This window comes from Borostomias antarcticus (genome assembly GCF_949987555.1).
Source record: "Borostomias antarcticus genome assembly, contig: scaffold_168, whole genome shotgun sequence".
Lineage (NCBI taxonomy): Eukaryota > Metazoa > Chordata > Actinopteri > Stomiiformes > Stomiidae > Borostomias > Borostomias antarcticus.
Genome location: NW_028176429.1, coordinates 57,959 through 74,853, shown reverse-complemented (window position 1 = coordinate 74,853; position 16,895 = coordinate 57,959). Strand labels below are relative to the sequence as shown.

At 43.3% G+C, this 16,895-nt stretch overlaps 1 protein-coding gene across 1 annotated transcript; it reads left to right on the top strand.

Moving 5' to 3' along the window:
• Positions 1–1,823: 1,823 nt before the first annotated feature.
• LOC311328539 (C-X-C chemokine receptor type 3-like) lies at positions 1,824–16,114 on the top strand (the record flags this gene model as incomplete). Its single annotated transcript, XM_084462492.1, has 4 exons — positions 1,824–1,907; positions 14,773–14,872; positions 14,953–15,251; positions 15,383–16,114. The coding sequence occupies exons 2-4, from the start codon at positions 14,782–14,784 to the stop codon at positions 16,112–16,114; spliced, it is 1,122 nt and encodes a 373-aa protein (XP_084318618.1). The 5' UTR covers positions 1,824–1,907; positions 14,773–14,781.
• Between the last annotated feature and the right edge of the window lie 781 nt (positions 16,115–16,895).

Genomic DNA, 16,895 nt, shown 5'->3' with positions numbered 1-16,895 from the left:
AACCACTCGAGGCCGTGTGTTATAGTGATTTTATAACAGCTAGGGGGGTACGCGTCGTGCCTAACAACGTCCCCTAGCTGTATAGCTATAAAATCACTATAAAACACGGCCTCGAGTGGTTTATTGCTTAAATATCTTACACCTCATGATTTGGGGGGGGGGGGGGGTTACTCACTGAAACAGTACCACAGGCCTATTCAAACTCACTTAATTCAAAATAGTATTTTTTTGCTGGAGTACAATATTTTTCTCTTAATGCTACAGAACTAAAGGGTGAGTGGTTGCTATGAGTCCTGTGTGTGTGTGTGATTGTGGTGAGGGGATGGCTGTGTGCCTTTGCTGGTAAATCAACTTACTTACTTACTCAACTTTCAGTTCCCAAATACAGAATGTTCCATCAGGACCTCATTTACCACAGCTACACCAGACGCTGCAAAGGTGTGAAATTTCAGTTCACACTTGTATAGTTTCAGCTGACAGCTGGCATTTCAGTTCACATTTCTGCAGTTTCAGCTGACAGTTGAGTTCACACTATTTCAAAACAAAATTCTAGCTGTTGCGCAACAATGTGTTGGGGCTGGGCGGAGTAAGGAGACAAAAGGCAAATATATGAGTGTCTACACATATAGTATCCAAAAACTGGTATGATTTCCTGTTAAAGGGGTATGTCTACAACATCAATTTCTGAAACACCACTATAAGTAAGTGCCCTTCTGATCTTATTTCAACTACCATGCCTGTATTCTTAAAAGGGTAGTGTGCTATTTTGGATATTTAACCCTATTTGTGGTCTGCCTACCATGAACCTGAAACGTAGAGACCATAACCTCACTGATGGTTCCAGTATTGAGCTGCCTGCAGTTTTTATGCAGGCTCTCTCTGGGCTACACTGGAAGTCAATGGGGCATATGTCAATACATTGGAAAAACTATGATAAATGTGCTTTTCCAAGACGGGAAGCACAGGGTGTAATCTTACCAGTCTCAGTATGCTCTCCTGTGAAATGAATCGCAATCAAATTATTTTGAGGGTGTTTCGGATTGTGATTGAGTGAGTATTTGCAGTAGCTGCATACAGTACTGTTTATAGTAAATAATTTTGATGCGCTGTGGGCCCAATTTTTGATATTTAAAAAATTGTTGAGGATTGTTTGCGGAGGACAGTCTGAGGATGCAGTGTAGCAATTGGGGTGTCAATTGACCAAAAAGTGTGGGAGGAGTAGGGGTTGATAGATTTTACAGTGTTTGGGAAAAACAGAGTGGACTTCATGCCCGGCCCCTACATTTTTGAAAGTACAAGAGGGACCGGCAACATAGCTGCCCGGCCCCTAATGAACAGACAGCGTGAAACAGACCCAGATCACGTGGGTTTTGTTTTAAGATGAAAGAGGGAGCAGACAGGAGGATAGGTGAAACTTCTTAATTTGTGGTTTTATGACAACTGTGTTTACAGATGCAAGGTGCAAGATGACTCATCACATACTTTATAGCCAGGGGTGTTACATGATTATCGCATCTTGAAAAGAACCAGTTAACTCCAAAAATGTTTGGACAGAGACACAATTTTATCACTAGTCATCTTCCATTTTCATTGGGGGGGGGGGGGGCTACATTGATTCCTGCACATGTGTTTGTGTGTGCGTGCATGTATATTATGGTTAAAGTTGTTTGTCAGCTTTAATTTGAGGGTTTGTTCATCCATATTATGTAGTCATTACTGTATAGCCCCTCCCACACTTCCTCAACGCTTGCTAAACCACGCACACAGACAGACAAACCGACACACACACACTCTTCTTCTCTCCTCTGTGTATGTATATACAAAATATATACAAAAACTGGTGCAAGCATCTGTTTTCCTGTTAAAGGGGTATTTCTACAACATCAATTTTTGAAACGCCACTGTAAGTAAGTGCCTTTCTAATCTTATTTCAACTACCATGCCTGTATTCTTAAAAGGGTAGTGTGCTATTTTGGATATTAAGTCCTATTTGTGTTCCATCTACCATGAACCTGAAACATAGAGACCATAACTCCACTGATGGTTCCAGTATTGAGCTGCCTGCAGGTTTTATGCAGGCTCTCTCTGGGCTACACTGGAAGTCAATGGGGCATACGGAAATGCGTTGGAAAAACTATGATAAATGTGCTTTTCCAAGACGGGAAGCACAGGGTGTAATCTTAGCAGTCTCAGTATGCTCTCCTGTGAAATGCATCGCAATCCGAATGTGTTTACATGTTTGGCATGGCTTGGAGATAAGCATTCTCCTGGCACTTGTTTTCACTGCTCCCATGGAGGAGGAGGACTATATGCAAGTCAAGTGCCAAACACCTAAAATTATATGGATTGCGATACATTTCACATGACAGATCACATCTGTTTTATCCTGGTTTCGTCTACTCACCTAGACAGGTCTGCTAATACAACACAGAATGTATGACCCATTCATCTACTGAAATTATTGCCCTTTCTTAGTGAGAAAAGTATACACTAGTGTAGTCCCAGCTGCCCCATGGGGCTCTCTCTATCTACTAATCACCCACTCTAACCAGTTTCATGACCACAGATAGCTTTAGGTGGATGGTTTTAAGTGTGCAGAGATTAGGACTGGGCGATACATCGAATATACGTGATATATTGCGGCTTAGTCTCTGCTCGATGTAGTAAATTACTATATTGTGAATATTCGAGTATAGTTTGTCACGTTAGCTTTCCCGCGGCCGCAAGATTTTCTCGCTCTTTCTCACCGCCAGACGATGGATCCCATGCTGCCTTTTTTCGGAATCAATTCGCCAATTAGCCAAACCACCGCCAGCTGTCTTCCCTCGGGCAAGAGTTAGGGCGAGAGTAGTGATGGGTCGGTCATGAATGATACGGCTCTTTGTATAGGCTCTCATTTTCAGGAAAGTGAAAGGACTGAGGGCTGCTCAGTCTAGACGGTGGCGGAGGATTTCCATAAGCAAAAGCGCCTATTTGGATATAAACCCAATGCTAATAGCTGGGGGAACCTCAGAACATCAATGAGTCAATCTGTGAACTCTGGAGCTCGTCATGCCGTAACGTGAACACCGCTGCTCTGTGCTGCGGGGCTGCGACCCGCTGCTGAGCGCGGACAGAGTGAAGGAGAGGATCAGTAGCCTGGCTCCCTCCCCTGAATCCGAATAGCAATTCAATCTGAGTGTCAGACTAGTGGAGCAAAGCAGACACTTTCATCTTATAATTGTAGCAACCCAAGCTTATTATTTTACAAAGTAGAGATTATTTTTCATTTAATTAATAAAATAATGAAATATATATGTTTTGAAATGTTGTGGTGACCAGGAAAATGTGAACTTTCTGTTTTGAAAAGACTGTTTTGAAATGTCTTTCTCTGGGTTTGTTGAATGCACCTTGTTTGATCTTGAGCTCTACAAGTATCTGTGTGTGCCCGACACCAGTTCCCCTTCGGAAAGGGTATTTAGTACCAGTGGGAATATAGTTACATGCCACTGAGCATCTCTCAAACCAGACACCGTTGATAAGCTTGTGTTTTGGCAAGGAACCTAGTCTGAACAAAATGGTACAAAAATGGTCAGTTTAATTTAGTTAGTGTTGTTTTCAAATGTCATCTTACTGACAACATGCACAGAGACGTGCACTTATTGTTTTGACATGTTGTGTTGACCAGGAAAATGTGAACATTCTGTTTTCTCAGCGTTTGTTGAATGCACTTTTTATGTTTGATCTTGAGCTCTATAGAGCTAGGCTACAGTATGTGTAGCCTAACAGCTACTGAAAGTCTGTGCAGTGCGATAGCTGAACAAATAACCATTCATTTTACTTGGTTTTGATTTCTCCCTTTTTTATGAAAGTTAAATTAGCATGTGCATGCAGTATGCTATAATATTCTATATTATAATATAGTATATTATAATATTCTAATGCAGACATGTTACAGGGACTAGAATCATCATACTGGTGTGATTGTATGCATCAAAGGGTTAATTCAAGGCTTAGGAAAAATATTGAGATATATATTGTGTATCGTGACAACCTAAAAATATCGAGATATTTCAAAAAGGCCATATCGCCCTCCCTAGTAGAGATGATGTATGAGTTGCATGACTTGCATATTTATTCCCAGGTCCATTATGGTTTGTAGTAGGCTAGGGCTGTTATTAATTAATTATGCAAAAATCAAATTGACAAACTTGGTCGCAAAATGAATTGCTATGGATTGCAGGTAAATTGCTATGGTAGAAGACGAGGGCTTAATAGAAGCATTGCAAATTACATCCTCCAATGCAGCTAGAAGCCGCCATCAAGAGGCACAGTTTCAAAAATACACAGACGTATTGGCGCAAGCTGAATACGTTGCTTAGATTGATTGATAGCCTGACACATAAGATATTGCAAATAATAATTTAATAAAGCAATATATTGACTTCTAAAGCCACCTTTTGTCATTTAAATATAATGTAAATACTAGTATTATAATATTGTGATTAATCATGATTAATCTTGATTAATCACATCATATTATTAGGTTAATGCTTTCGATTAATCTGGAAACTTTAATGCATAAAAAAAAGAATGCCAATAAAACAAACAAATAAAACATGTAGGCCTAACAAAATTTGAACCCAACTTCCTCCCGTAATTCCAAACGCGAGTGTTTACCTGGCTGAATTACTGAAAGGCATGTTGCACGGATAAAGTTATCTGCGCATTTCACATGCCTTTCAGTAGCTAATTCAGCCAGGTAAAGACTCTAGTAAACACTCGCTGAGATAACACGATGACTGAGGAGACATCCCCTAAGCTTTTTCAAACGGCAAATATCGTTTGAAAAAGCTTCCAGATGGAAGTTTGGATAAAACGGAAGTTGTGTGCACATATTGCAGTGATGTAGGTGCAACACAGTTATTATTGTGGTTTGATAGTTATTATTGTGGTACAGTTGTAGGGACCCAAAGACGCCCCGCCAAGGACCATTTTTGGCGTATTAAATAAATATTAATATATGAATTTAGTATATACATGTTAGTGAAATAAGAGATATTACACTTTTAAGGCATTTACGTTTAAACAAAAAAACACTGATGATACAGTATAATACAAAACTTTTTTTTTCGTAAAGGGGGCATCTTCTACCACCCGGAGTACAATATATTTCCTTTTTCATTAACCTTTATTTATGCAGGTGAAATAACCCATTGACACCCAGGGTCTTATTTTCAAGGGGGACCTGTTTCGGGGTAGGCAGCAACAGAAAGTTACAGACATACAAGACATGCAAGACAATATAAAAACACAGTATACTTTAAACACAGTTGATATAAAAGTGAAAGAAAACAGGATCAAAACTAATTACAAGTGCAAACTCCCACTGTTGCCCCCTCCAGCCTTCCGGTAAGACCTTTGAACTCCCCAAGGGGAATTAAGCAAGACAGCTTCAGTACCTGCTGCAGCTTGTTCCAGGTAGCAGGGGCAGAGTAGGAGAAGGCTTTTTTCCAACCCCGAGTTCAGTCCCCCCTCGAAGGGCAAGATGCCCCCTGGGAATATTGCCCCACTTGTCATTTTATTCTTAAATAATTGATCATACTGTATAGTGTAAAATGAGTATCAATCTTACATTAAAAAAAATAGTTCATTTTAAATCGTCATTAATACTTTAATACTTCAATTTGTACAGATCTAGTTTCAAATATTAGGCTTATGCAATGTGATTTAATTTGTATCAGACAAATTGGCCTACAGTGAAAATAAAATAAAAAAACATGTTTATTCATTGTGTGCAAGTGCTAGTTTTGTCAACGTTTTGCTGTTGTTAAAGGGCAATGCTCGTTTTTGACAACCTGGACCTTATTTACGACATATTATAAGAAGTTTGACTCACCGAGATCACTTTTGTGTAGTTCGGAGGCCTGTAGAAGAAATTTAAAATCCAGCGCGAGCCAGTATATCCATGTAATGCGCTACGATCGGACTGTTGCTGACGAATGACGACGACAATATTCTCGGCACCAACAACGATCGTAGCGCAGAGAATGTGAGCCGGAGAATAGCCAGTCTGCGCGCTGGCCTGTGCGCATGCGTGCTGGAGCAAGTGGGGAAAGGCGTGTAAAGATCATATTACAGAGGCTAAAGACCCCGTATTTGAAAACCACAACAATGGTTGTGGAATCTCAACTGTCGATTCATTCAATCTGATTGATGAAAACAACCGTTTAGCGGCCGAAAATAGATTTTGAGAAACTGCATTCTCGGTGCCCCGATCGCCGTCATTACATGGATATACTGGCTCGCTCTGGATTTTAAATTTCTTCTACCGGCCTCCGAACTACACCAAAGTGATCTCGGTGAGTCAAACGTCTTATAATATGTCGTAAATAAGGTCCAGGTTGTCAAAAACGAGCATTGCCCTTTGAAACAGGGCTAAACATGCATTTTCCCTTTACTACTCCTTTAAACTCACTTCTCAGTATAAATATAGCACACTTGCTGTTAGGGCTAGCGGAGGAGGACCCAAAAGCAGACACGAACGGCTAGGAGGTGAAGCCCGGAGGCGTGTTTATTGTATACGGGCCAGGCAGGATCAGGTCAGTGAGACAAGCGAGGGTCAGGCAGGGATGTGGTAGTCAGACAGGCGTGGGTCAGGCAGGCTCGTGTATCTCAGACAGGCGTGGGTCAGGCAGGCTCATGGATCTCAGACAGGCATGGGTCAGGCAGGAATAACTAGGATGAATGAAAAACAAGAACAGTGAGACAGGGCTCGAGTACGGAGAAATAATTAGCTAGAGTCGTGATACCCACCAGGTTGGTGAACGATCTGGCGCAGACTGCTGTGTGGAGCAGCTTCTTAACCTCGTGCTGACTGGCTGCAGGTGTGGGGCCGCTCGGTGGCAGATTCGGGAGAGGCGCAATCACCGGGATGAACTGCAGGTGCTGGTCGGGGGTGCGCCGTTGCGAATGGGCATGCAGTTCCCTCTGCGCCCTCCGGAAGGTGCTAGGGGACTCATGACAGGGTCAGAGACAGAGTCGGGGGAAATGGACCGGCGAGGCAGGCGCAGTGGAGCCATGACACTTGCACCATTGAAGAGTAAGATTTCTGGTGGTGTAACTGATAGTGGTTTTTATTAGAGGTGGTCATGTATGAACACAACTGAACATACTGGTGTACTTGTGGAATTTTTTCAATTAGCCATTACAGACAATAACAGAAGACATAAGTCACAAAACTATATACAGAGATTAAGTCCAGTGTTCTTTCCTCTGGGGGGGTACAAAGGATGGGCACTAGCCCAGTGTCCATGTCTCTGGGAGGGGTAGAAGGGCATTAGTCCTGTGTCCATGCCTCTGGGAGGGGTAGAGGGGCACAAGCCCAGTGTCCATGCCTCTGGGAGGGGTAGAGGGGCACTAGTTCAGTCAGTGTCCATGTCTCTTGGATGGGTTCTAAGTTGGCTTATGCTACATCCCTCTATTGAGTTTTGTGAAAATTGCTCTGGTAGTCTTTGTATAATCCTGCTATGTGACGGATATTACTGTTTTTTTTCCATTTGCTTCAACACTCAAATAAAAAGAACACATAGTGAAACCTGACACTCAAAGGGCAAAACCTCAGCCCAGATGTGCAGGTAGCTTATGATTTATATGTAGGCTAATACCACAGGATCCAGGCTAAGAAAATTTAACTTTTCCTAATACAGTGCTTATCTGATTTGTTTTTAATGAATCAGATATTATTTTATTTTAAATGCATAAACATAAGACAATATTTGGCGTAAACAGCAACAAAAAAAATGTTGATATCAAAAGCTGAACCGGGTCGACACATTACTAGACTGATGCATTGCTAGACTAACACATTACCGCTCGGCCACCGGCGGTATAGCAAACCCGGCAGGAGAAGTAGATATAAAGGGAAGGAAGCCGGCCCAAGTATGGCAAATGTTGTCTTCTGTTAATTTGTGTATCCGCCCAGTGATTCTGGCACACCAACTTTTAAATGAGGCACTGAAAACACTCTTCCTGCCAAGGTGGATGTGACCAGGGTTCTTCACCACATGATCTCTGTGGCGCCTCAGGGTTTTGGGTGGAATCTGAACCTTCTGGCAGCTGACTTCACTGGTTCCCCTTGTTTAATGCGTACTGTATGTACAGTACTTTCTCTTTCTATAATGGAAGAAAAAACTTCAGAAGCCACTAGATACACACCCATACACAAAAATGCACATCCATTCTCTCCCACCCCCACTACACTGGGCTGGCTATGCTAGCCTAATGTTAGCTTAGCATAACTAGCTAACTATCTAGAGTCTATAGATTTCTTGCTATCAAATGCTAGTATTTCTTGCTATTAAGTGTATCATATTAAGTTTAAGACAGTGGATATTTTTGTAACCCATTTTTTAACCTCAGACAAGCCATCTAAAGTTAGGTTGAAGTTAGTTAGGCCTAGAGAGTGGGGCATTTTAAGGTGTCTATAAGGGGGGGTTTTGCACCACACTAGGGAAGGTGTCTTGCACCCCTTTTGCACCCACATTTTACATTTTCATTCATAACTAAAAATCAAAAACAAATGGATTACCTTACCAACCCCCCATAACATGTATAAAACTACTTGTATATACAACTTTATAAAAATTGATATATGCTTATTTTCCAATAGCAGACAATTATATCAACCTACCTCAAAATCGTTTTTTTGCTGAATAGGATGTGACCGGTGAAATGTTTGATGAGGTAGACTGGTGTCATCTCAGAAATGTCTTCTTAATGTTCAAGGGAGGAATTAAAGGGGGGGGGCATCTTACCTTCAGGAGGAGTCTTTGGGTCCTCTACCCTACTACAGATACATTGAAATATGATTAAGGCTGGCTTTACATGGTAAAACTTCCACACAACTAGTTGCAGGTTGCAAATTGCATGCAACATAATTTCCATGCAACTTGACAGTTACACAAAGCAATTAGAAAAATAACCAGTCTCATGCAACTGATTTACCTTGTAGTTTATTTCATGAAAGATAAGATAGCTGGATTGGTCATTTTCATCGAGTCATTTTCGTCAAGCTTTGCAACTGTTGCGGCTGAGTTTCCGATTTTCAGTTTTCAAGTGCTTTGCAGAGGGCTTTACACCATGCAACTAAATTGCAACATAGGTGAAACTAAGTTTCAAGCAACTAAAGTTGTGTGACAGTTTAACCGTGTAAAGCCAGCCTAAAATGTGTTGAAATGTTAAATATAATTTTATATAAGTAGAAGTTGTAAATGTTTCATTTCACTTGTATGGTCAATCAGGAGTAAGGGTGACGGGTCACGGTGAGGAGGGGGGCGTGGAGCGAGGGGGAGAGCTAGTTAGTAAGGAGAGCTTACGTAACAAACGTCTTTCCTGAGAACTGAGAAAGTCTTGTGGTTACAGGAAGTTAGGCTGGTTTTACACGGTGAAACTCACACAACTAGTTGCTTGAAACGTAGGTGAAACTATGCTGCGGTTGAGTTGCATGGTGTAAAGCCCTCTGCAAAGCACTTGAAACGTGTATGAAACTCAGCCGCAACAGTTGCAAAGTTTTTCATGTAACAGTCAATCAAAACGCTGATATAACATGTCAGATGATGTCACAGCTGATGAATCATTTCCAACCGATTTCAACTCCACAAACTGTAGCTAAATCGAAAAAAGAATAATATATAAACTATATATTATATGTTATAAACTACTACTATTACTATTATAAATTACTAATACTATAATTTGACAATTGATTGAGATTGTCTCTTAATGAAAATGTAAGGCTACAGTGAAGGTTACTGACTCAAGTATCATTCTTTCTTACTATTCCTCACACACTCAGAAACCTTGTATGATAAGGGAGTAATGTGTTTGATGGCAAGCTAGAAGCATGCTAGATAGGGCATTTAGTTAAAGCCCCATTATGTAGCGGTCCAGTTTTGTGCACTTTAGCGGCCCCTAAAGGCCACTAGAGCCATTACAACCGCAGTACCATTGTCGTAAAACACTGAGAGACACCTGTTACGCCTCTCATGTGCATTTGTTGACAACTGACAAGCTGCGGAAAACGGAGTCTGCCAGTAAATTCGAAGAGGAGAGCTAAAGGTAAAGCAGAACGTTCATGCGAGAGAAAACCGCGGCTCGCGGTCAAAAGTAACATAGTGCAAATACAGGCCGCCGGACCCCTCTGTGGGAATGGAAGAGGTGCTGTTCTCTCTATAATAATCCAGCACACCAATAGATCGACTTTGAAACTGATATTTTAAGATGAAATCAACAACATAGTGGGGCTTTAAAGTTGCAGTTAATTAAAAAGCCAATACAACATTAACTATATAATTATTTATAATTTGATCCATTTCAATCATATCATTTTATTTATATATGAATTCAAAACCCTTCTCCTAACATTCAATTGCACCCTCACTGCTTCTTCATACCCCCAGGACTAAGCTCTGCTCTATGGGAGACTTTTTCTCAGCTGCCCCCTGCCTTTGGAATGCCCTCCCTGACAATCTGAGGGCACCACAGACTGTTTATTTTTATTAAAGTACTTATTTAGAAAGGCTTTTTGTATGTAATGTGTACATACTGTATATTTTACTGTCTCTGATACTATTCTGCTTGTTATTGTTTTCTTAATGACTTTGTGATTGTTTCAGCACGTTTGAGATGACAATGAGAAGTGCTTTATAAAATAAACGAATGATCAATGATTAAGGGTGCATTCACACCAACCTTAGTCTGGTTGAACCTAACCAAACCCCTTGTTGCGGTTCATTTGGGTGGTGTGAACGCCGGAATCGAACTCTGTTGCGGACCAAACAACCGTTCTCTGGTCTGCCTGGAAGAGGTGTTCTCAGTCCGCAGCCTGGGAGAGAAAGGGTTTCACCTTAGCAATGTTTCTCAGGTGATAAAAATATGTCCTTGTCACATTCTGAATATGGGCCTCAAAATTAAGATCAGAATCTATTAAGAATCGAATTAAACCTAGGTTTCTGACTTTTGGTGTATACTATACAGTCCCATAAAGTCATCCCCACCGGGTCTTGAAATTAGTCTTCTGGGTGGGAGTCCAATGCTCTCACCACTACTCTATTTGTGCAGTGGAGATCGGCGGGTTGGTTTTAGTGTCCTTCTTCCAGTCCCTAGTGTGGGTTGTGGTTAGAATAATGGTTGCTTGTTACGTTCCATTGAAATCTTGAAGAATCAGTCAACTTTGTTGGAGTGGGCGTGTTTGAAACAATCAGGGACAATCAGGATTTTTCAAAATATGTCAGTGGTCCAGAGCTCAAAAAAGGTTGAGAACCACTACTCTACACTCTACTCTGTGCTGTGTGCACACGCTGAGGGGCAGACCACACTTGTTTGAGTTTGATGAGTGGGCACTGATATGCGAAAATTAACTAAATAGGTAAAGCGACAGTGGGGGCAGAAAACAACAGTGTGGCGGTGTTAAAGTAATGACTCGGTGAATACACTGTCTATGCCCGAATACTGAGTAACACTGGTAACACCGACAACTGCAACAAGCCTAATCAGTGAGCAGTTCATTCCACTGTAGGGCCTGGACAGAATACCAGTTGCTATCCACCCAATACAGCATGAATCAGCCGATTTATTCTAGAAAAATCAACATAAATCAGCCGATTAGAATGACACAGGAGGGCGCCTGCTGACCTGCTAGCAGGTCAGAAGGTTGATATATCTCAATTCATAGCATGATGTGCAGGGTATTTATTAACGACGGTGGGTGGGTGGGCCAAACGACCCAGACGTGGACACAACACAGAGTGCAAAACTAGCTAGCGTTCCTATTAGCAAGCTAGGTATTTAGCTAGTGGTAGCTAGCTGAGCGAATAAGCTCCTGTAGCTACTAGTGGTAGCTAGGGGAGCAAACTACCTACCGGAGCGAGCTATGCACCATATACAACCACCATCCATGTGACACAGGGTCAGACGTCAGGGGTCCTGGGTCAGCTAGCTAACTACCAGCTACTGTAGATACCAGCTGCAAGCAGGGATCAGGCTGATTTACGAAATTGGACCCAGGAGTGGAACAACTCGGACAGCGCTGAGTGGGCATGCTTGTCATATCGCAAGCCTGGTATGACCATCCCCATCTATCGAGCTCACTGCTTCGCTCAGCAATATCGGTCTAGCCTTCGCCCCATAGAGAGCGATTATGTGGGAGGGGGTCATGGATGTATTAATAGAACTTGCTTTGACAGACAAACACCTTCAGCCAATGAGCGTTCAGCAAACTTTTGCCAAATCCAGTCGGAAGAACGGCAAAAACATATTTTCCACCGAGAAACTCCGCTAGTGCATACTCTTGTTCATGTTTAAGTGTTGTGATTGTCTATTTCTGCAATAACTGCACTTATAGCTGCATTTATTCTTCTAACGTTAACGTTACCACTTGTTGCTTCGGGAGCCGCCATGTTTGTTTAGCGAGCGGCAGGGACACGCACCAATCAGGGGCTGCTTTCCACTGTGGGGCGGGACAGCAGTTAAAACGCAGTCCCTGATTGGCATGGTATGGTCTGGATTTTGGCATAATTGCTCTGGAGGAGGCGAAGGCCAGACCGTTCTGGTTCTGCGTTAGTGAATCAGAATGTGAGCTCGCGAGAACGGACGGGATGGTCGTACAAGGCTACTGATATGGCAGCTCGCCTAATGGCTCACGGGCGAATTGCTCAATGCTTGCTGCCCACGCGCCCCTATGCTTTCACTATGTTTACGTGCACTCTTTTTCTTTATTGTATTCAGTGCAATTGTATGTATCTGATTGGACTATGTTGTTTTTAATGTTCCCACTGTAAAGCACTCTGTGCACTCGTGCTACGAAGGGTGCTATATAAATAAAATGTTACTTACTTACTTACTATGCATTTTGTATCAATGACATGAATCAGGATATGTCAACCTCAGACGCCCTCCTGTGCGATTCTAATCGGCTTCTTGATTTAGATCTTTGCCGAACAAATCGGCTGATTTATTCCATACCGGGTGTTGCTATCGTAACTGTCGTACTATGAGCCCCTTTGGGTTAATCCCCTACTGAACCCTTTTCAGTTCCTCGCTGAATTGGGCTCAGATGATGGCACAGCTGCGGCCTTTATGGTCTATACTGCCTCATCCTGACTGGCTGAGGCGAGTGTACTTAAAAGTTCAGGCTGATCCGCCATGTAGCGGAGGGATACACTAATAGGAGCTCCGGGGCTCCACCTCCCTCATAGAAGGACAGACGGTTATAATAGTAACTGGTATTTTGCTATACATTTCTAGGCTCGTGAAACCATCCTGATCTCGCAAGATCACATTCAGTTTCGCTCCACACTTCCCCCTATCTCGAATGATTATTCTACGATTACATTTTGAATCAGGGACTTTTCTGACTGCTGTTCTACCCCCTAGAAGAATGTAGCCCCTAAAGCAACGAGCAGTAATGTTAACATTAGTAAAATAAACAGCCATTATTAAATTATTGCATAAATAGTCTAAATAATAACAACAATTAAACAAGAACAAGAGTAGGCACAGTTTCTCAGAGTAAAATACGTTTTTACCGTTCTTCCAACTGGAGTTTTGTTAAATTGATTGCCTGAAGGAGTTACTCCCACCCACAATAGTTGTTCGAGATGGGGTAATGGCAGACTGAGCGGGAACCGACCGCCTTTCCTAAGGTTCCCCATTCCGATGATTGACCTCCATTCATCGGAATGGCGGCCCTTTCTCTTTATTGGAAAGGGTCCACTATTCCGAAAATTAAATTAGGTCTGCCACTCCGAAAACCGAGTCGCCTTTGTCCCAGAGACCTGACAGTAGGCTATATGGCGAGCCTAAAAAATACGTATTTCCCATGTACCTATGTCAGTGACTTTCACTGGGGATGGAATAGCCTAATTCCGGCTAAATTCGAGGTCCTCTGGTAGGTTAATTTTATTATTAGCTATCCGGATCGACATGTCAGATATTTGAGTACCAATTAGATAATTTGGGGCGGGACATTACACTGCATTTCCAGCTTTGTATTGCATTTTGTGAGTGGGATAATAGGCCTATTTGTGCATACAGTGAGCATTCGTCAGGAGGAGTCTGCAAAACAATGGCAGCGATACAGTGTGGTCCATAGATGTTATGGCATAATTCAAATACATAAATAGTACAATACGTATATTCTAAGTAAGGCTACTTTCCCAGATATACATATCTATTTCCTCAGGTAGCCTATGAACAGCTAAAGGATGGCTCTCGACCCCTGTCTGCAGCAGGCCTATTACGTAGTTTTTTTTTCCCCACAACAGATACAACAGGTAATTTTCGTAATTTTCAGAATGTCGGACCTTCGGTAATTTTCGGAATGGCGGACCTTCGGAATGCAGGCATTTCGGAGTGGCGCCATGAAAAACAGAATGTAAGCTCGCTAGATCAGGATGGTCTCACAAGGATAATACGTCTCAACACACCTGTGGGGTAGTCGAGGTTTCACATGTTGTATAGAAACTTAACAGGACACCCATGTATGCAGCCTATGCTACTCTGGATGTCTAGGGACACTTAGTAGTTGTTCAAAGATATCCATGTATTTATTTGGCCCAATAATTGAGCATTTCACAGTTGGAGAAACACCACTGAAACAATCCAGACATTTAAAAAAAAAAAAAAAAAAAGTTAAGATATACTTACTACGTACTTACTACGTACTGTAGGAGACAATGTCATATTCAAGAGCCGTAAGCTTATGTGTGTGTTTGTGCTTTCTTGTACATACAGGAATCCCCAATGGCTGAATCTGGCAAAATCGTCTTCGGTGTTGAGGACTTAGGAGACGATTTCCACGAATATTATTTAAATCAGACTGACAACGACACTGGTAACTACAGCGACAAATTCCTAGTACTGTATGTGTAAAAACCTGGCAAAATAAATGCTGATTCTGATTCTGATTCCTAGGTGACTTTAAAGAGATGTGTAGCTTAGACGAAGGTATGCACTTCGACGCGGTGCTCCTCCCGGTGCTGTACACCCTGGGGCTGGTTCTGGGCCTGCTGGGAAACGGGCTGGTCCTGGGGATTCTGGTCCAGAAGAGGCGGAGAGGGGGCTTCAGTGTGGCGGACAACTTCATCCTGCACCTGGCCGTGGCAGACAGCCTGCTGCTCTTCACCCTGCCCTTCTGGGCTGCTCAGGCTGCTCAGGAACAGGGGTGGAGCTTCGGGACGCCCCTCTGCAAGATCGCTGGAGCAATGTTCACGGTAAAGCCTGGGGAAGAGAAGGCCACAGTCACACAGTTTCCTAGATGTTATTTTGACAGTTGTTCTAACAGTATCTCCCCCAACTCTCCTCTCTTTCTGTCTGTCTCCCTCTTTTCTTTACCTTCTGCAAGCTGAACTTCTACTGTGGGATCTACCTGCTGGGCTGCATCAGTCTGGACCGGTACCTGTCCATCGTCCACGCTACGCGGATGTACTCCAGCAAAAAACCCTGGATGGTTCAGGCCAGCTGCCTGTCTGTTTGGCTATTCTCTCTCTTTCTTTCCATCCCTGACTGGATCTTCCTGGAGGCTCTGCCGGATACCAGACGGGACAGAGTGCAGTGCATTCAAAACTACCTGGGCTTCTCCCAGTCTGCGACTAACTGGCGCCTGGCCTCCCGCCTGCTCTACCACATAGTGGGCTTCCTGGTGCCCTCGGCCGTCCTCCTCTTCTGCTACTCCAGCATCCTGTTGCGGCTGCGGCAGAGCTCCCTGGGCCACCAGAAGCACAGGGCCATCAGGATCATCCTGGCCCTGGTGCTGCTCTTCTTCCTCTGCTGGACGCCCTACAACATCACCCTCATCATGGACACTCTCCACGTAAACAACACCCTTACTGACTCCTGCCAGAGCAGGACCAGCCTGGCGAAAGCCCTCACAGCCACCTCCTCCCTGGGCTACCTTCACAGCAGCCTCAACCCGGTGCTGTATGCCTTTGTGGGGGTGAAGTTCCGGCGCCACCTGCTGGACCTACTGAGGTCGCTGGGCTGCAAGCTGACTGGGTACCAGCCACAAGCTACAGGGAGCAGGAAGAGCTCAGTGTGGTCAGAGTCTGGAGACACGTCCAACACCATCGCCATCTGAGATAGGGAGGGAGAAAAGGAGGCAAGGGAGATAGAGATGAGGAGAAACAGACAATATAGACACATTATTTCACAGATAGGTAGACAAATAGATGTTAAGCTTGGTTGCAGTTTTCAAAATTTTAATGAAGGTTTTTGACAATGTAATAAAAGCTGAATTGTCTCTTTTTTCCTTTAGATATTTTTTCCCTTTTTATGGTGTTCTGTTGTGAAGGATTAGGCAAATGGCTATATTTCATTCATTTTGTAGAAAAAAAAGCATGGTGAAGAAAAAAACGACCGGGTCCCTCGAGAGGTCTTGTGGAGGGTGATGTGGGAGTATGGGGTGAGGGGGTCCCTACTTAGGGCCATCCAATCCCTGTACACCCAGAGCGAGAGCTGTGTCCGGGTCCTCGGCAGTAAGTCGTCTTCCTTTCCGGTGGGGGTTGGCCTCCGCCAGGGCTGCGCTTTGTCACCAATCCTGTTTGTGATTTTCATGGACAGGATATCGAGGTGTAGTCGCGCGGAGGTGGGTTTGCAGTTCGGTGAGCTGGGGATCACGTCGCTGCTATTTGCAGATGATGTGGTCCTGATGGCATCATCTGCCTGCGACCTCCAGCACTCTCTGGTTAGGTTCGCAACTGAGTGTGAAGCGGCTGGGATGAGAATCAGCACTTCTAAATCTGAGGCCATGGTTCTCAGCAAGAAACCGGTGGCCTGTCCGCTCCGAGTAGGAAATTAATCCTTACCCCAAGTGAAGGAGTTCAAGTATCTGGGGGTCTTGTTCACCAGTGAGGGAACCA